The sequence below is a fragment of the Canis lupus genome, chromosome 21, assembly GCF_048164855.1.
Source record: "Canis lupus baileyi chromosome 21, mCanLup2.hap1, whole genome shotgun sequence".
In the NCBI taxonomy this organism is placed as follows: Eukaryota; Metazoa; Chordata; class Mammalia; order Carnivora; family Canidae; genus Canis; species Canis lupus.
Genome location: NC_132858.1, coordinates 6,377,860 through 6,398,430, shown reverse-complemented (window position 1 = coordinate 6,398,430; position 20,571 = coordinate 6,377,860). Strand labels below are relative to the sequence as shown.

The following is a 20,571-nucleotide window of genomic DNA, read 5'->3' as shown; positions in this document are numbered from 1 at the left end:
GAGCCCGCCAGGAGAGGCCAGGCAGGTACCTTGGCCCAGGGTCCTGGCCTCCTTCTGCACAGCTCTACACAGAGTCACTCCTCTGCCTTAAGGCCTGGGGCGGCCAGGGTAGCAAGGTCAGTGCCGGCCTCAGGACTTCCTTGCAGCCAGCCCCTTCCTCTCCTCTTCGCAGGCATCAGCCCTTCACGTCGTCCTCTGCCACCTGCCTCTCCCCCTCAGAGACTATTCACCATCCAGGCCACACAGCCCAATGGTCACACCCAACTTCGGCCTCCAGCCACATTTCCTCACTGAGTGACCCTGGGTAAGCAACCTGACCTCCATCTCCTCACACGTAAGAGTCAGGAGTAGATAAGGCTCCCCAGCGAGGCTGGGAGGTCCCATGACAAAGTCAGTGAGGCCCTGAGCCCAAGGCTACAGCCCCAGCACATGGCTCCCTCCCAGGGGCACGGAGCATGCTCCAGGGGACCTCCCTTAGGCCACATTCTCTCTGAGCCAGCAGCAGAGAGGTGCCCTGAAGGCTCACGACCCAGGCCACAGGATCTTGAGAGAGAGAGACATGTGAACAAAGTGCAGTTGGTTGGACTCATTGAAGGCAGGCTACCCAGTCACCTGAAACGGTTGTGGGGCTGGAAGCTATATAACAGGCGGTGACTCACATGATGGGGAAGGCAGGGTCCCACCTCTCTGGGCACATGGCTCAGCTCTTTAAAAAAAAAAAAACAGAGTGCCTTCCGGGGTCCAGGCATACTATAGGTGCCCTGCAAACAGCAGCAATCCTTCTTGCTCCTGATAACATCCACAGTTGTGAAAGCTCCCCAGGGCCCCAGGTTCGAATCCCACCTCCATCCCTTCTTCTGTGGCTTTGAGCAAGCTCTGAGTGCCCAAACTTCTGAAGCAGGCTGGTCTGTCAAGTGCACCCGCATGGCGGCCCCCAGGCAACATCATTACTGCTACTGTCCACCCTGCTCTGGGGGTGGAGGCCGGAATCACAGAGCAGGCAGGTGGCGAGCACTGGTGGGTCACACGGTTCAACTTAAGTCAAGTGCACTTCACCTTACAGATTGGTTGGAATTTTTTTTGTTTTTTGGTTTTTGTTTTAAGTGGGCTCCACACCCAGCATGGAGCCCAACATGGGGCTTGAACTCATAACCCTGAGATCAAGATCTGAGCTGAGGTCAAGTAGGACACTTAACCGACTGAGCCAGTCAGGCACCCCAGCACCTTACAATTTAACACAAGCTTGTTTGATACTCCCAGGCCAATAAGACACGAAGATCCTACATTTCATCAGGTCACAGCCACATCTATAGGGCCAAGACCAGACTCAGATGCCTTGATTCCTACCAAACCTGGGGTGGCAGGGAGGGGACAAGGAGAGGTCCCTTTTGGCACAGTCACCAAAGTTGTCCCCAGCTCCAGGATGACCATGGCCAATGCTCTTGAAGGTGTCTAACCAACTTTCCCAGCATTCTTCCCGGGCCTGTTGGTCCCATGGGAAGCCAGGATCCCTCCCTTGCAGTGGATGTGGGAGCGCATCACGACACATCTATCGGGGACTGTCTGAATGGAGGAACATCAGGTGGGGAGCTACAAGGAAGGGTGCTCTAGACAACGGGCACAGCACAGGCAGAGGCAGAAGGGAAGTCCTCAGAGGGAAGGGGGTGAACCATCCATCTCCTCCATGGGAACAGGAGGCAAAGTGAAAAAGAGCCTCCTGGAGTCAGCCCAGCCTGGGAGGGCAATCGAGTCACTGCCTCCAGGGCACTTGGAATTGGGGAGGGCACAGTCAGTGGGAGGAACCAAGACTGAGGACCTGTAGCCATCCGCAAAGCCAGAGAGGGCATGAGGAGCCCATGGTGGAGGGGCTTTCTCTGGCAGCCTGAGGGCTCCACCGGGGCCCAGACCTCAGGCACAGAACCTGACTCCACTCTGGGGCCAAACTCAGGTAGCACCAGCCAAGGGGACGCTGGACAGGGTGGGTGGGGGGGAAGGTTGGTGGAGGGGACAGGGCAGGGACACAGGGCCAGGGCTGGGAGTGACTGCAGTGTAGCTCTCAGTCAGTGGACCCAGGGTATCCAGGGAGCTAACCGCACCCAGGAGGCACCACTCTGTCTTATCCCGGGGCTGCAGGATGACAGTTTTCTCTTTCTAAGAATACGGCATGCTCCCCTCTTCTCTTTCATTAGATTTAGTAGTCTCTAGGCTCAGACACAAAAGAACACATGCTGTGTGGTTCCATTTCTATGATGCTCCAGAACAGTCAAAACTAATCCATGGTGATAGAAATCAGGACAGGGCTGCCCCTGTGGGTGGGGAGGGGGCACCCGGGAATCCCCCGGGCACTGGCCATGTTCTGTATCCAGACCAGCGTGGGGGCTTGGCAGGTGCATACAACTCTCAAAGCTACATCACAACATATACTTAGAATCTGTGCATTTTATAGTCTGTGAGTTATACCTTCATCTCCAAAAACTAAGAAAAAAAAAAGTTAGTGCTTGGCCTTGTTACACCATTTCCTGGGACTGTGCAATCTGATTTTCTTGCTATTAAAAATTCACGGTCCATGGCTGAGAACAGCAGCTGCCTTCTGTTTGCAGAGTCAACGCCAATCACAGCCCAGGCGGCATCAGCCTCGGCCACAAGGGCCTCCTTTCTTTTCCCTTTGACCTACTTCCCTGATAAGTGACAAGACAGCCAGACCAGGAACAAACGCGCCCCTTATTCCTCAGCCCTGAGCCCCGGCTAATCCACCCAGAGAGACGGATGGATGTGAGGGGCTTTGAGACATCGGCCCAGTTGTCAGTCTGCGCGTCAGACCCGACAGTGACGCCTCTGTTCACCCGGCCCCCACCACCGCAGCCCCCCACATCCCCTCGTCCTTTTGTTTCCTGTCCTCACGAACATCTGTTAAAGCTCCTTCTCGGCGTAAATCATGAAGGCCAAGCCTCCCGCCTGCCCCAACACGCAGCCACGGCCTCCTCTAGGAAGGCCAAGGTGGAGGGCATGGAATGGGCTGGAGGCTGGCCGCTCTGGACACGGCCCCAACGCATCACCTGCCCAGGTCATTCAGGCCCCGAGCAGGGGAGCAGGGCTGCACAATGCCCGGAAGCCCCCAGTGGAGAGGGGTGCAGGGGGATAAACGTCAAAACAGCAGGGGCGTATCCTACAGAGAGCCTGGGCCAGAGCGCGGGGGGCGGAAGGCTTCCTTGGACAGTGGTGGTAACTCCCAGATTGGGCCCCGCTACTGCTGTTTGTAGCCGATCCCACATAATTGGAAAAACATGGGGAAAACCAAATCCAGCTGGGCGCCCCCGTGGGCCAGGCTGCTGGGGAGGGGCGGGGGCGGCAGGCGCTGGAGGACGCTGGCTCGCTGCATGGGATCACGGCCGGCCCAGGCGTCCTCCCCTGGCTCTTGGCTCTTGGCTCACGAGACAAGAGTCACTCGGGCCCCAGGGTCTCACCAAGCTCACCCCCTGCAGAGCTGGGACCCAGCAGGGGCCGCTTGCTAGGACATCAATGGTTCTAGTCTCCTAGCCTACAGGACCTCCACTGGGGCCCCTTGAGGAGGGGCTTGGGGACCTGAGACGTCACACCCTGCGGCGAGTGTGTGTCACCCCACCCACAGGGCCATGGGATATAAGCCAGTGTTGATCTTAAGGAAGGGAGTCCAAGTCTCCCATCCTGTCTGTGTGGCCCCCACACAGGTGCTGCGGAAAGTAGCCTCTCAACTGTCCCCCAGCTACATGGAGGGGTGTCACCCTGCTCTCCCCATTTCACAGGTGAGAAGGCAGCAGCCGGGTTGTGACCCTCTGCACCCTGCCTTGTGCCATCCTCTGCCTCTGGGGTACAGATTGCAGGCCCTGGGTTGTCACCACCACCACCACCCCCATCCACTGGGGTCTGAGCATCTCTGCCACCTCAGCCCCTTCCTTGGGGAAGGTGGCGTCAACTCTGTGCACAGGGCTGGCTTTCATTTGCTCAAAAGCAGGAAAAAAATAGGACTCATGCATATTACAAAAATGTCTTTAGATTCAAATCCACAGCAAAGATGGTCAGACGCCCAGAGTGAAAGCCCCAGGAATCCGCCAAGCCATGCCTGAGGCCGTGGCTCCGGGTCCTGCGATGTTCCCGGCTGTGTGGAGGTTCCCCAAATGCAGCACATGAGCCACCTTGGGTGCGTGTCAAGTCCAGACTCAGCCTTCTGCCTCCCATACCTGGCCCTTGTCCTGGGGACTCTGATTTGCTGGGGCCTGGGGAATCTGCACATGATGTAAGGGTCCGAGTAATTTTGACACATCCAGACCTCTGCCTCAGACCCCAATCCTGCCCTGCCTGATGCTGGCCTTCATCCCTGGAAAGGGAGCCACATGCCCAGTGCCCCCAGAACATACCCCTCACTCTTCTGCTCCCCACCCACCCTATGCCATCTTCAAAACTCCTCTCGCCACCACCCAGCCTCATCATCTGATTTCAAACATTCAGGCAAGAATTGCTCTTCTGGCCTCAAATGAGACTAGCCTGTCTGGCTCCAAGTTCAAGTTTAAATTTGAGCACAGCTCATATTTGTTGGGTGGCCAGGCCTTCCTCCCAAGAATCAGGTACTATTATCATCTCTTTCTACAGGGGAGGAAACTGAAAACAGAGAGGCCGAGTTGTTTTCCCAAGATCACACAGCCAGGATGTGTGTGCAGGTATCAAAAAAATGGTGACTGGACACACAAAGCCATCACATAATTGGAAACTGATCTAAATTCTGGGTCTCCCCAAGACTGGATTTCCTCACCACTCCAAAAGTCAATTAAAGAGCAAAGCTACATTCTGTAGAGCGAATGTCACTTCTGATGCCTCCCCTTTTAGAAGACGGGAAGTTGTGCCAGCAGGTGCCTTCCGTTCATCTTTCCTGCCAGCGCCTGCCTTCCATCATCCTACCGGCCACCAGGAAGCCTCTCCCGAGCACTGGCAGCCTCCACAGGCAGGACTCAGTGTTTTGCTTTCTCCAATTTACCCTCATGTTTCCAGCTACTATCTCCAGGCTGCTTTCAGGATCACCTGCACAAAGCCAGCAGTCAAAATCCACGCTGCACAATGTAAGTCATGCCTACCCCCAGGCAAAACTACAGGCGGCAGACATGAGGCCTGGAAGGCCACGCGAAAAAAGCAAATCAGTGGACACACTGGTTTCATCAAACGTCTTCCTTTAATGTGACATTCTGTGGCAAGAAATGAAACCTGGAGGGCAGATCTGTGTCCTAAAACCCAGCCTGCCAGCGGAGTTGTCACGTTGTGTGAAGTCCGAAGCCCATGGTCCTGGCTCACGACCCTATCTCAGACTCGCCATGTCTGTCCCCCAAACAGACACCCCTCAAAGATGGAATCCATGTTTCACTCATGCCCTGATACCTCTAGATTAATATACATGGACAGATACATACCTCAGTTCCACCCCGGATCTCCAGAGAGCCACCTTCGTGGCAAACCCTTGAAATGTTCTGAGAAGCTCTGGATTTCTTCTCAACTCGAACTAAAATCTTGAGGAAACTCTGTTTCCCCTTTCCCACAAAGCTTCAAGTGGTCCCAGGGCAGGAAGCTACAGAAGCCCCATGCAGCCTCCAGAGCCAGTCTATTTAGTGGGAAGCACACGGGGTGGGAACCATTCTTATAAAAACACAGAACTCTCATTCAGAGCAAAAGTCCCAGCCCATCCCTTCTGTGTCCTCTGGTAGCTTCCCCCTCCTGTGACACACCCTCCAGGGCATTTGGAGCAAAAGCCTGAAAGAGCCCCCTGAGCTGCTCTATGCAGACAGATCCACACACCCACACACCCAAGGAGGCTGCCCTGAAAGACAACAAAAATTTTTTCTTCCTCTCACTTGGCATTCTCCAACTGAGTTATTTGTAAAAGTGCCCTTTACAGTTGGGAGATGGAAATGGCTCTCACAAGACCTGAATCCCAGGGGAATCTGCAAGCTGGCCATCCTTCCTGAAGGATCAGCTCCCTGCCAGACAGCTTCCCACAGGGCCAGGCCCTGCTGCTAACTCACCAGGTTCAATCCACAAGGGTTGGTGCCAGCTCTCCACCAGAGCTTCCAGCCAACCCCCTTCACCCTTGTACAGCCTCCTCCAGGAGGGCCTCTCCCCCAGGGCATCTCTCCTACTCTGCCTCCTGTACCCCACCTCCCACAGATGTTTGCAGAAAGAACAGGATGCCCTCAAAGGGCTTGACCACAGGCAGTGGTCCCCAGAGCTCAGAGGCTCCAGCTACTGGAATGCAGAGAACCAGAAAGTCCCTGCTCCTCTGCCTGGAAAAGAAGGCAGCCCTCCCCCCTGGGAGGACTGTGGACCATGGAGACAAACTTAGGCCTCCGGAAGACCTGCCCTACTCCCTCTGGCCCAACGTGAAGACAGATCCCAATGGTGTGAATGGTGGGTGTGGCTGCCATGTATGTGCACACACAGACTATGCACTGGGTGCCCTGCACAGCACTTCTAAGTCCTATCCATACACTGTCCTCCCAGCTCCCCTGGGCAGGGGGTGGTCGGTGAGCCCTACCTCTCAAATGAGGAAGAGAGGCACAGAGTGACAAGGCCCCAGACACCGTCCACCCCTGATGACCAACAGCCGTTTGTACACCAGGGTAGCCTGGGCAACCCTTTGGGGAACTCCAGGCTTCTCTAGCTGTATAGCTGCACTGGACCATGACTCTGGGATTCTAGGGGGCTCCACACTCCAGTCCTGGATCTGTGGGTGCATGGATCTCCTGCTTCACATGGCAGCAACAGACACCATGTTCAGATCCCTCTAACTCTAGGGCCAGGCCCCAAGCTGGCTCTCTCATGGCAGCATGACTTGGAAATAGCAAAAACATAAATAAAACAGAAATGCACAACTGGGGACAGATGTGTCATTGGATAAACATTTTTCAGGCACTAAAACTCATGTTTTAGAAGCATATACACCTCCTATAATTGCAAGTATTCCTGCAATAATATTGAGTAAAATGCAGAAACACCCATGGAAAAGCAGCAGAGAAAGAAACAGCAAAATGTTAAGACTACCTCCAGATTCCCTTCAGTTTCTCCTGCACACAAAGCAGGACTGGCTACATATATTGCAGGGCCGCTGCAAAATGAAAATGCGGGGCCCCCTGTCCAAAAATTATTAAGCATTTCAAGTCAGCAACAACAGAGCACCAAACCAGGGCTCTTCTGAACTCGGGGCCCCGAGTGATTGCACAGACCAAACCCCTGTGAAGTCAGTTCTGACACCATCTAGCTTTTGCTCCAGGGCTGTTGCACATGCTGTTCCTTCTCACTGTTCCTTGCCCTTCCTCCCTGTTAATCCTCAAGTCTCAGCCTGAATGGTGCCTCCTGGGAAGGACTTTCTCTGACCTTCCACCCTACCCCATCTGAATCTCTCCTTTGTGCCCTTCCTTACTCTGACCCAAATTTGAATTGGTTTTATTCATTTGTGTGCCTGCTGGCCTCCTGTCGACCCCACCCCAACTTGCACATGTGCTCTAAGAACGGCGGGGGGAGTGGGGTGGGGAATAGGCCAGTGTCACTTACTGCTTTTATTCTCTGCACCCAGCACATAACAGGCATGCGGTCATTGCTTGTGGATACATGGAACTTAATATACTCCATATTTTTCAGATTTGCCAAGATGAACTTTTTTTTTTAAGATTTGTTTATTTGAGAGAGAGACAGAGAGAGTGTATGCTGGGGGCGGCACAGAGGGAGAGAGAGAATCTCAAGCAGACTCCACAGTGAGCACAGAGCCCAAGGTGGGGCTCAATCCCACAACCCTGAGATCATGACCTGAGTCAAACCCAAGAGCTGGGTGCTCAACTGAGCCCCCCAGGCACCCCTGAACTTTTTTGTTCTAAACCCATGCTCGAGTTCTGGTAACACTACCTCCCCTCCGCCCCTAGGTCCCCAGGGAAGTCCCTGGCCCAGGGGCAGCTGCTTCCTGACGTCTCTCACCAGCACCTCACTGGCCACTCAGGCTCCACCCAGCCGCGCTGGGCCCTGGGCATCCCAGAGATGGTTGTATCCTGGACGCGCATCATGTCCAGAAGAGCACACTCTGAACCTGACACTTGGAAATGAAGAGCTTCAGACACTGTCCCGGACCAGGGGGTGGCATGTCATTAAAAAATAATCATACAAAAAGTCCTGGAAGCGGCAAGTGCTGAGAATTAGGGAGGAGAACAAAGAGGCTGACATATACCTGAAGCAAAGAGAAACACCTGTGTTCAGGAAGGGACCTCCACTGAACTCCCTGTGCCTGAAGTGTTCTCCCATTGAGCATGTGCTTGCAAGCTGAATTTCCATGGGGCAGGTTAGTAGGGCACAAAGGCCCCACGGAAAGTGGATGCAAGGACAGAAATGAATCCCAAGTGTGCAGCAGCGCACACTCGGGAGGGATGGAGAGGCAGGAAAGGAGACCGTACCTCCCTCAGGGTACCTCCCGGCTCCCTGGCCACTCCCACCCCACCCTAATGTCACTCTTACACTCCACACAGTTTTCACGTGGCAGTTGGCAACAGTGAGCATCTGGACTACAACCACACTGTGCTGGCGGCCCACTGCAAGCTGGCCCGATGGACCAGAACACAAGTCCGGAGCCCGGAGCCCGGAGCCTGGGAACGTGCCCAGCGGGCAGCAGTACCCAGATCCAACCCCAGTCCCAGCTGCTGGGCTGCCCCCTCTCTGCAGCACCCCGGCTGCCCCCAGCCGGCGCTCCCCGTCTCACCTGCCTTGCACGTCTTGCCGTTGTCCTGAAGCTGCACACCAGTGGGGCAGGCACACGTGTAGAAAGGCTCCCTCGGGGACAGCAGGCACAGGTGGGAGCAGCCACCATTGTCCTCCGCACACCGTGTGTGGACTGGGGAAGACAGGGAAGACTGAGGAAAGGTTCTAGAACAGGGCCCTCGACCCTACTTGACCCTACTCCCACCCCCATGCACCACTCCCGCTGGGGGCATCCTCCCTGCTCCTCCCCCCAACCCTCTATGATAAGAAACTCTTGTCTTCTCCCAAGCCCCTCAGACAACACCTCCTCCATGAAGGCCACCCTCAGCCTTCCCTGCCACGATCTCAGGACCTGCCCATGCAGTATGGATCGGGGGCTCCTGGAGCAGAGAGGTCTGTCTTGTCTTTGTGACATGCTTGGACCCCACCGGATATGCACCAATGCTTTGGTGGCCACACCTGCACACTCTCGGTGCTGAAAACAACCCTTTTCATTCTCTCAAGACTGTCCACAACTAGCACGCTACTGAACTGAATACTGCCGTCATTTCACTCTGCCCAGGGCAGGCTGGGGTGTGGTACCCTAAAATGCAAAGTAGGAACCGCCCCACCCCCGACAACTGGAGCAGACTTGTAGGGTGGTGCCTCTCCTGTCCCTAAAGCCGCCTTCCGGGGTGGGCTGCCCCAAGTGTGGATCCATTTAAGGACCATGATGTTCTCACCAGAAAACGATTCCAGAGAGCCCCACCTTCCCTTTGGCATTGACAACAGTTGCCCCCTTTGGGTCTCCACTCTTGAGTTCAAAGCTGGAACCTTCTACATAAGCCCAGGGCCCCCACTCTGCTATCCACCTGTCACAGGAGCCCTGAGCCCATGTGTTTCAAGCTTCTCACCAACAAAGACCCCAGCCACCACCGTATGGGGATCCCAGGCTGAGTCTCAACTTAAAGCCTTATTGATTGTTCGTCAATAATTCTGTAACTTCTGTCGGCCTTGAAAACAAAGCAACCTTCCTTGGGGAGTCCCTCTGCCACCTCCGAAGAGAGGACAGCAGGGGGTGGGGGGCACATGAAGCAGCCCCCACACCAGCTCTGCAGAGAGCTCCCCTGGTTGCCCCTGAACCTGGCCCTGCACTCTGCAAACACCTCCCTCCCCTCTACCAGCACCTCCTCTTCTCCTCCACTGCTCTGAGGCCAGCACCCCAAGACTAAGGGCTTCAGCTGAGGGAAGAGGCCAGCCACCCCCTCCCCAGCCCCCCACTTACAGTAAGGCTGCCGCTCTGGGCTGAGCACTTGAATATCCATGGGTGAATAGAGAGCGCTAAGGATCTCCTTCCTCTTCTCTCCAGTCCTCTTGTTACAGGCGTGGATGGAGCGGGTCTGCCAGTCTGTCCAGTACAGAGTGTCCCCAGAGAGTGTCAGGGCGAAGGGGTGCGTCAGGCTGCCCTCGACCACCTTCTGCCTGCAGGTGCGGGAGGAGACGGAGGAGCCATCAGCAGATTCCCCACAGCCCCGCACGCCCAGCTTCGAACACCCTCCGTACCGGCCACGGTGGACCCATTCACATCACATAGGATAACCGTGGGGCAGGCATCCCAGGAATTGGCCCATGTGTGCAGGGCAGCTCCCAGACTCAGCCAGCCTCCTGCCATCCCTCACGGTGACATGGGCCTCCCCTCCCCACCTGTTTCTACAAAAGTGGCTGGCGGCAGAGTGCCCCACAGGGAAACAAGGGGGAGCCACAGCTGATGACAGCGAGCTGGTGACAAGCATGCCTGCTCAGCCCTGATGTTTCCACAACGTAGTACAGATTGGACCAAATGTGCCTGCTCATTCCTGTAATGCCAATAACTTACAGTATCAGAGTAAATTGAAGTTGCTATCAGTGCCAGAAAAAGCAGCTTTTTCATGTGTTTATAACGCCCAGCAAACAACTTTTTTTAAACAGGATTATGAAAAAAAAAATAAACAGGATTATGGACGCTGGTAATAGACTCATAATTTTACACCTGGTAGCATGTGTGATTATCTGGTTTAATGACCCTCCCCCGACTACAGGCTCCTGGGGCGGGGTGGGGGGGTGGCCTGCAGGGGGCTGGTCACCACCACCTCCCCAGCCTGTGTAACTTTTAAAATAAACTCATTGAGGTGACATTCACATAACACAAAATCAACCATTTTGTTAAGTGAGCAATGCGGCGCCGTGCAGCACATTTACAGTGCTTTGCCACCACTCCCTCCATCTACCTCCCAGACATTCCCACAGCTCCTCAGGAGAACCCGGAGCCCACTCGCCTGTTCCTCCTCCCATCCCCTCCACCTCAGCCCCCAGAGGCCACCAGCCTACTCTCTGTCTCCATGGATCTGCATGTTCTGGACGTTTCCTATAAACGGAGTCCTTCTGTGTCACCCACGTTGTAGGCATGCCAGTGCAGCTTTCCTTTTTATGGCTGAACAATATTCCACGGCACAGACGGACCATGCTTTGTTTATCTATTCATCTGCGATAGACACCAGGGCTGCTTCCACCTCTGGGCTACAGTGGGCACTACTGCTACGGACATATGTGCACATGTATTTATTCTGATACCAATTCTCACTCCCTTTGGGCATCTCTCCCCGGAGTGGAACTGCTGCATCGTACGGTCACTCAACGTTGACATTCTGAGGAACCACCCAACTGTCTTTCATGATGTCCTTTTTTAACCAAAGAAGCCAGAGGCCCATCATATCTCAGGCTGTTCCCCCCAAGCCCTGCCTCAGCCAGAGGCACCACAGGAAGCTGGTGCAGGCTTCAGCTCCCCTCACCCACCCTCACCCCTCCTCTCAGGTGCTGGCCCAGCCATGCCCACCCCACCTCCTGTTGGGTCCAGGAACTTCCTGAGCACAGCCTTTATTGAGTGCTTACTGTATCCAGGCACCATGCAATGAGTTTGATGTCTGTTGTTGCATCAAACCCTGTGAATACCCCTAGAAAGTATAATTGCCACCCCCAATTCACATGTGAAGCCCTGAGGCTCAGAGCACTGAAGTGACCCAGCCATGGTCACAGCTGAGAGGGGACCAAGCAGGTCCATCTGGCTGCAGTGCTTGCCCTCTTTACCAGCAGATTATGCTTCTACTGGAACGGCCCTACACACATCCATAAAGAGTGTTAGCCACCTGCAGAGCCAGAAGAATCTGGTGCTGAGGAGGACAGAAGAAGGGCTGAGTGAACCCTGGAGTCATAGTGCCTGGCTTCCTATCTTGACTCTGACTAGCCTTGGGGGGGTTCACATGCCTCTCTGTGCAATATCATAATACGGGATTATAACTACTAGCACATGAGGGTTGGTGTGAACATGAAACAAACTGATAAATATCCTGGCAAACACCAAGCGGTATGGAAGGGTTAGCCACCATCACCACATCACCATGTCATTGCTATCTTCACCACCATCACCATCACCACCACCACCATCATCGTCACCACCATTAGTATCATCACCACCACCATCATTACATCACTATCACCATCATCACCATAATCATCACCGTCATCATCATGTCTTAAATGCCACCACCATCCCTCCTGTCTTGTCACAATCCCTCTGCCAGGGACCCCCAGCCTGCAGCCTTTCTGGCCTCACACACTCCCTTCACAATGGCCAGGGTCATTCAACTTCCCAAGAATCACAGCTCTTCAGGCTGCCACACTTTCCAGGTCTCCATCCAGGCCCCAGGCCAGTCTGTGCAACAGAAACAATGGGATAGAATGTTTCTAACCAGCTAGGCATGGTCTGCAGAGATCAAGGAGGAGCTGAGGCCTCCTGCCAACCACCATGAGATTGATCCTCCGGTCTTGGTCAAGCCTTCAGATGACCAAGCCAAGAGCTGGCTTATAACCACAGGGCACACTCTGAGCTAAACCAGCAAAGCCACTCTCAATTCTTGATACCCCTTTCTTGCAAAAAACCCTGTTTGTTGATTTAGGTGGCCACATTTGCGGTAATTTGTTACACAGCAATAGCTAACTAATACACAGGCCTGGATAAAATGTGGCAAACTGGCTAACATCCTCACATCTTATGGAGTTGTCATCTGCCTGTGTGGAGAGATCCGGCTAAGTGTTCCCAACACCATGTGACTGCAGCCCATGGCACCAGCACCCACATATACCCTGCCTGGTTCAGAAGCTCCACCATGCAGGAACAGGGTCTGTCCTTCCAGGAGGATCCCCAAGACCTGGCACAGAGCTAACAGGCAGCCTTTGGTCAATAAATAAAAAATAAATAAACACCTCCGCATGAGAGGGACATTGCTACATCTATAGGGTAATGAGGCAGGGGCTGTCAAGCTAAGCTGACCAGAAAGTTCTAAAAGCAATTACCTAATAAGTAAAAATCCTTTATATTTCATTCACTTAACCCATTTTACTGAGCAACTACTATGTATAAGGTCCTCTCACAAGACTGGGGGATGCAATGAACACCAAAACCAACCCTGCTCCTGCCCTCAGGATGCGTACTTGGCACAGGGACGAAGGGGGTACACAGCCGAACAGCTCACAACCCTGTCAGATCCCCTGGGCTTTAGGTCTGCAATCCCTTATCTGCAATTCTGAAATCCAAAAAGCTCTGAAAATTTCTAGAGTTCTATTACTCATTTGGTGGCAAAACCTGTGTGTGACATGGGGCTGTTTATCGTCTTCCGACCCCACTTAGAATGAACATTCTGTGGTTTTTTTGTGAATGCATTCCCACAGTGGATGGCAGACCTTGCCTGGGTGTGGTATTAGACATGCCCTGGGCACTCTCTGTTTGAAGTTCTGAAAAGCCCAGACCTGGCCAAGGCCCTGGCGGTGGCTGGGGAGCAGAGTAAGAGGTGGGGGCCCACTTACCGGAAGGAGCCATCCAGGTTGGCGCGGTGGATGAAGCTGAGCTTGGCATCGGCCCAGTAGAGCTTCTGCTCCTCCAGATCGATGGTCAGTCCGTTGGGCCAGTAGATGTCCGAGTCCACGATGATTTTTCGGGTGCTGCCGTCCATCCCTGCCCTTTCAATTCGAGGTGTCTCTCCCCAGTCTGTCCAGTACATGTACCTAACAAGGAGGCAGAGCACAAGCAGACAAGGCTAGCCCAGATCTGCTTTCGTCCTCATTTTCTATCCACACAAATGTAAACATGTAACATAGAAACAGTGAATTCATCCTAAAATCTCACCCACTAGAGAGAACCAGTGCTTAGGGGCTAGGCTATTATTGCTTCCAATTTTTTTTTTTTTTTAAGATTTTATTTATCCATCTGAGAGAGAGAGAGAGAGAGAGCAAGGGGAGTGGCAGACAGAGGGAGAGGGAGAAGCAGGCTCCCCACTGAGCAGGGAGCCCGATATGGGGCTCGATCCATGACCTGAGTTGAAGTCAGACGCTTCACCAACTGAGCCACCCAAGTGCTCCTCTAATTTGTGTTCTAAGCAGTTAGTAACATATTAATTTTTAAACAATGTTGGGGGGCAGCCCAGGTGGCTCAGCGGTTTAGCGCCACTGCCTTCAGCCCAGAGTATGATCCTGGAGACCTGGGATCGAGTCCTGGAGACCTGGGATCGAGTCCCACATCAGGCTCCCTGCATGGAGCCTGCTTCTCCCTCTGCCTATGTCTCTGCCTCTCTCTCTCTCTGTGTCTCTCATGAATAAATAAACAAAATCTAAAAAAAAAAAAAAAAAGTTGAGTAATCAAAATACACTGTTCCCATGTGTCCTCAGTTAGCAATACACTAATAGATATCCTCCTTGTTCTCTTAATGTACTATAAATTATTTACACAACTCCACACTGGGCGTTTGAGTTGTTTCTGATTTTTTGCTACTACAAAAATGCTGTAAGTGAACTGCTAAAGCCAATTAAAAATACGGAGAATGGAATATTATTCAGCAGTCTAAAAAAATGAGCCATTAAGCCATGGAAAGTCATGGAGGAATTGTAAATGTATATTACCAAGACAAGCCAATCTGAAAAGGCTATATACTGTGTGATTCCAACCACAGGACATCTCAGAAAAGACAAAACTATAGAACAGAAAGATGAGGGGCTGCCAGAGGTGGAGGAGAGAAGGACAAACAGGTGGGGCAGAGAGGATTTTCGACACTGGTGGACACATGATGTTAAATCATGGTCAAAACCACAGACTGTTCATAGGTATACGGGCAATTTCTATACCTTCCCTTAAGTTTTGTAGTGAACCTAAAACTGCTTAAAAATATAAAGTCTATTAAAAAATAAAACCCACATGGGTGGCGTTGTGCCCTGCAATAGTAATAGCATTTTTGCCTGGGTGGGTTTGTGGGTGATTTGGCTCTGCTTATCCACATCCTCCAGCTTTCAATAAGGGCCAGGTGCCTCACATCCATTGAGAAGCCACCCTACCTCCTTAAAGTCTTCCTTATGTGATGTCCCACCACATAAGCAGACATAATATGCAGTGACACTAGGCAGCTGGGGTGACAGGCCAAAAGCTCACCAGCACCCAGAGAACACATCTAATTCTCCAGGTGGGGTGACCACCCAGCGTGCTCCTCAAAGCCAGGCATGGGTCTTGGTGACAGCTGAGAGGAACCACACCAGCCTGGAGGACACATGACCCTCAGGTTCCAGTCGGACGTGGATAAGCCACAGGACACAAATGGCAGACCTATTTTATTTGCTCTGCCCAGTGTCTCTCGGCAGATAAGTAGGACAGTGTCCCTTTGAGAAGCCCTGCTGCCACGTGTGGTCTATGAAGCTCTCCTTCTGAGGTAGGTGTGGGTGGGTCCTGGTCAATCAGCAAATCCCATAACCCTGGGCCAGGCTTTGTTTTAAAAGCAGGCAGCTCGTCCATGCTGGGCCAACAGGAGTTAGCCTGGAACCCTGACCCAGGAAGGCAGGGAGCTCCCGGGCCCCATCTGTGCCATCATGAAAGGGCCTGCTGGGATGGCAAATCCAGATGGGGAGAGCCTGTGGCCTGTCCCTTCTCAGGCATCCTAGTTCCAGGGCCCATGGACTCTCTCTCCCCTTCGAGCTTCTTCCCTCCCACCAAGCAAGTCCCCCCCCACCCCCCCACTGCTCTTGGCTCTACCTCTTCCCAGATTTCATCCGTTTTCAGCCAATCCTGAGCTACTGCTGTGCGCCAGAGGTCAGCACATTCATCAGGGGTGTGGGGAGAACAAACCCCACCTGGCCTTTCATGGGTCCTTGTCCATTGGGACCCCGGCGGCCACAGGAGGTGTGGGTGCCTGAGTGACCAGCTGCATTTGTGAGGCTGTGCAGCCTTCCCAGAGGGGTGTCATTTCCGAGCCAGTGCCATTACTATCTGCTGGAGGAGCTGTGACAAGGTCACTGAGAATGAGCCTGCAGGGGCTTGGTTCAAAAAGCACCCTCTGCCCCATGTGGCAGCAAGCTTACTGTCACCAAGCTCCCCTGCTCTCCATGCCCAGTGGGGACAGAGAGAAGAAGGCACACCTCACACGGAACACCTGTCCCAGGAGCCTCTCCTGCACTCTCTCCTCTGCATCTAGCGAGTACTCAGCAGATGAAGGGGAAGCAGGAATTACTATTCCCACTGGACAGATGGAAAAACTGAGTCTACAAAACTGAGGCTGACCTGCGCCAGCAGTTCTGGGAGCACCGTGTGGTTCTCTGAGTAAGACCAGAGCCCAGCCATCATATGACTCACCCCCGTGCCAGCAGGCCCGGGGCGTTGGTGCACTTTTCCTGGCAGCCCCGGGCTGGCAGGTGCTGTCAGCCAGCTCGGCAAAGGCTCCCGCCGGCCTGCTGTAGCCGCCTTTCTTCCCAACGCTTTCCCTGCCCCCAGCAGCCCAGACAGGGCCCAGCCTTCCCACCACCCGCCAAGAAGATATCAGGAGAATAAATCTCAGAGCGATCCACTCATGACCTCCCTGAATGCTCCACTGCAGCCAACGAGAAAGGCCGGAAAATGTGAAGGCTCGGGACCTCCGTGAGGAGCATAATTCAAATTCCTTCCCCCGGGTTTCATAACAGAGGCCCGCTGGTTTCCTTAAATGGGGAATTTGCGAGCCACTCCATTACCAGAGACCAGTTGGCGTGGATGTGCTTTTGCAAAATCTTGAACACTGCCCCAGGCCCGGCCAAATTCCACGGGGGAAAATCAACTTCCGAAGGAAAGCACGGCTGCCTGGTCTCTCTGCAGAGGCTGGCTGCGGTCGTGGTGGGTCGCGGTTGTGTGTTATTTTAGGGAAGGACCATTTTGCATTTTAAAGAAGGGGTTGGGTTTCAGCCTGGCTTTAACTTGAGACCCAGGAGCCACTGCAGCCCCTCTTGGGCTGATGCCAGCTGGGCCTCCCCTGCACCCCTGGCCCTGTCCCCGGCACCAGGTACTCAGGGCCAGAAGGTCTCCCTCAGTGCCTGCTCTGCCCCCCACGTGGGCACGTGGCACTGGGGAGGGGGTGTCCACCCTCTACCCTACCTGGACGTTTGCACTTTACTACCTATGCTGTGGAAACCATGTCAAGCCTAGTGTCAGGACCAGGGCCCTCCTGGCTGTGGGCTCTTGGTGGCGTGAACACTGAGATGGACTGCGAATCTACCCTCCTGAGGTCCGGGTCCCCTCATCTGATGTGGGAAAGGCTCCCATGGGACCGGGAAGGGGCGCTACTGCTCTTGCAACCTCATGCTTGTGGCCAGGAGAGAGCACAAGATCCACTGTCTCTATTCTTTAGGACAGTGGTCCTGTCCCCGGGACTCAGCCCCAACCTGTATTCAGCAAGAGTAGTGGTGCTGCCCATGGCATCTGGGTACTGGCTGGAGTCTTCCCCTCCTGGCAGCATGGTGCCTCTGACCTTTTCCCCAGGGGAAGTGTGGGGGAGAGGCTAGGGCCTCAGAATGCCCTACCCAGGGCATCAATACCAAAGTCAACTTCACCCCAGGCGCCAGGCTGTGGGAGCGAATTCAGAGCCAAGATCAGAAAGGATTTCAAACATTTAATAAGAAAAGCCAGAGCCAGAGACTGAGCGACTCGCAGAGATGGCACAGGCAAGGCCAGCCTGGACGTGAACATGGAGAAGACCCAACCAAGCACCAAGCACCTCTCTACCAAGTGCCAGGCATCTCCCCATTAAGTACCTCCCTTCCAAGCACCAAGCACCTCCCCACCAAGCACTAAGCATCTCCCCACCAAGCAACTCTCCACCAAGTACCTCCCTACCAAGCACCTCTCCACCAAGTACTGAGCACTTCCCCACCAAGTGCTGAGCACCTCCCAACCAGGCACCAAGTACCTCCCAACCAAGATGGTGAGAGGTCATAAGGAAGAAAAGAGAGAACTCTGTGCACAGACAAGGAGACTGTATCTGGGGTGGTGAGGCAGGGGCATTTTTAGTGTAACAACTACTAATATTTACTGAAGCCACTAATTGTTCTTGGTGTTTTCTGCATGACATGACATGGTCACACCCTGTACAGATGGGGACACTGAGGCACAGAACAGCAAGTCACCCCTGCTTCTTATCTTTCTAACCTGCATGCAAAGAACCAGCAAACCCATGTGATTCTGCCTTCAAAACATCCCAAATCTGGCCACTGCTCACCCATAGCCCACTAGCTTCCTGATCCAAGCCTCCACCTTCTATCAGATCACAATGATAGCTTGATAGCTGCTAATGAGCGCCCTTCCCACCTCAAAGTCCATCCTCACTCTAACAGCCAGAGGGACTCCTTTACATGAGTCGGAAGAGCAACCCCTCCACTCTAAACAGGACCTGCCCCTCCCCTACTTTGTGTCCTTCCCTCTCCCCCTCATTCCACTACAGCCCCTCCAACAGGCCGGGCCTCCTCCTACCCAGGGCCTTTGCACTGGCTGCTCTCACTGCCTGGAATATGTATCCCTGGGATGGCCATGTGGCTCTCACTCTCATCTGCTTCAGGTCTCTGCTCAAATGTCACCAACAGATGTTCCTAGTCTCCTGACCTACAACAGGAAGCCCCTTGCCTCATTTTCTTTGTCCTCAGGCCCTGCACTATTCTCCTCTGCGGCATACATCCCTCCTGAGCATACAACATTTATGGTCTTCTCCCCCTGGTGCATCATAAGGGCCTCCAGGCAGCACCCCTCAGCCTCTCCCATCACTGACAATATTCCCTCTTAGCCAGGGAGACTCAGCCCATGCCAGCTGCCACCTCCTGCAAGTCCTGGAGCCATACAGCAGTATGGGAGAGGTCTGAAATGGGGAACATCTTGGAAGGGCAGCCTGGCCCTGAGCAGCTCAGCCTGCTCAGAAGTTGGGCAAGAGGGGTCTAAGGGAAGTCACTGTTAGGCTTGGCCCCTCAGGATGCTGGGCTGGGCTGCTCCTCTCGTGGTGGAGGCATCAGGCTTGTCTGGCCTGACTTCAGTGAGTCAGACACCAGGGCCATAAATCCCAGACCATCCCATACCTCACACGTGGTGGACAGCAGAATCAGCGAGGTACATTTTCTAAGTCAACCGAGCACCCCCGACCTAAGGAGGTTTACTCGGCCACCACAGCACCCCTTCAACCAACCTGTTCCCTGAGTTACTCAAATGACAGCCCCGGCAGGACAGGTCAGCACTTCCCAGCCCCTGTTCCACCCACCCTGGGGCAGGCTGACAGGGCAGAGCAAGTGGGTGGCATCAGGACCAGAACCCGGGGGTCTTATTGTGTTTCCGTTCCAGATGTCAGGGAGCCATCCACCTCTGACAACGGAATCAGCAGAGAACTGGACACACATCAGTGGGTCAGCTGCTGATAGCAGGTAGGCACCTGCTGCCCAGGTAAGACTGTGTCACTCCCAGGCTGTGGGAAGAGGGGACTGAGGGTGGAGGGGTCACTGAGCAAAAGCTCCCACTCAGAAAAATCTAGAATGAGCCTGGCCAAGCTGGGCAGTGACACTCAGCCACCTCCCCACGATCTCTCCCTCCGGGCCTTCAAATCCAAGGATGTTCTTAGCTTCACTGCCACTCACACAATCCCACCTGGAACTCACGGCTGGGCCCTGAGCCTTCGTGGGTCACTGTGAGCTCAGCCAGACCAGGGACCAGAGGGGAGCAGAGGGCTTCCGGAGAGCTCAGAGAAACAATCCCCTAACAAGTTCCTCATATCAAGGGAAAATGATTCTCAACAAGTTCTGAAAGGTAAACTCGTAAGATTGTCAGGTTTTCTCTGAAAAAGTTGCTCGGGCTCAAGCAAATTCAAGAAGGAAACCCCGACCCCCCCTCACTCCCACCAAGAAGGAAGGCAGCTGGGTTTACCCATGAGCGGGGTCCAAGGCGATGGCCCGTGGCTGGTCAAGGTCCTGCCAGAAGAGGACCTTCCGGGACGTCCCATTGAGGTTGGCCACCTCGATGCGATTGGTCTCTGAGTCCGTCCAGTACAGCTTCTTGCCAACCCAGTCACAGGCCAGGCCATCAGGTGACACCAAGCCAGAGATGACCACATTCTGCACAGCAACCCCCGTCTGGTTCAGGTAGGTCTGTTTGATGGCCTCCTCGCTCACATCCGTCCAGTACACGGCTCCCTTGGAGAACTGGAAATCCACGGCCGCCGCATCCTCCAGGCCGCTGACCACGATGGTGGACTCCAGCTTGACTCCGCCAGCGTCCACCAGCCGCACATCCCGGCGGTTGGCAAACAGCAGGAGTGGTGAGGCTGCAGGGGGTGGAAGCGAACCATGAGGACCACTCACTGAGCCAGAGCCCGCACAGCCTGGCACAGGGGGCCGTGGGCACTGCGCACCCCCAGGCCCTCTGCTCCATCCTCCCACTCCCCTGGGCACAGGCTGGAAGGTGCCCAGGCAGGCCCAGCCCGGGCCATC

At 54.2% G+C, this 20,571-nt stretch overlaps 1 protein-coding gene across 2 annotated transcripts in view; it reads right to left on the bottom strand.

Annotated features, from left to right (window-relative positions):
- The window catches only part of LRP5 (LDL receptor related protein 5), a 107,267-nt gene that overhangs the window by 56,544 nt on the left and 30,152 nt on the right, over positions 1–20,571 (bottom strand). For both annotated transcript variants that reach the window (XM_072790193.1, XM_072790192.1), the window contains exons 2-5: positions 20,009–20,405; positions 13,636–13,833; positions 10,022–10,218; positions 8,759–8,890 (exon numbers count right to left, since the gene is read on the bottom strand). In XM_072790193.1, the coding sequence (XP_072646294.1) occupies positions 8,759–8,890; positions 10,022–10,218; positions 13,636–13,833; positions 20,009–20,405 (924 nt within the window). The remainder of the gene's footprint in view (positions 1–8,758; positions 8,891–10,021; positions 10,219–13,635; positions 13,834–20,008; positions 20,406–20,571) is intronic.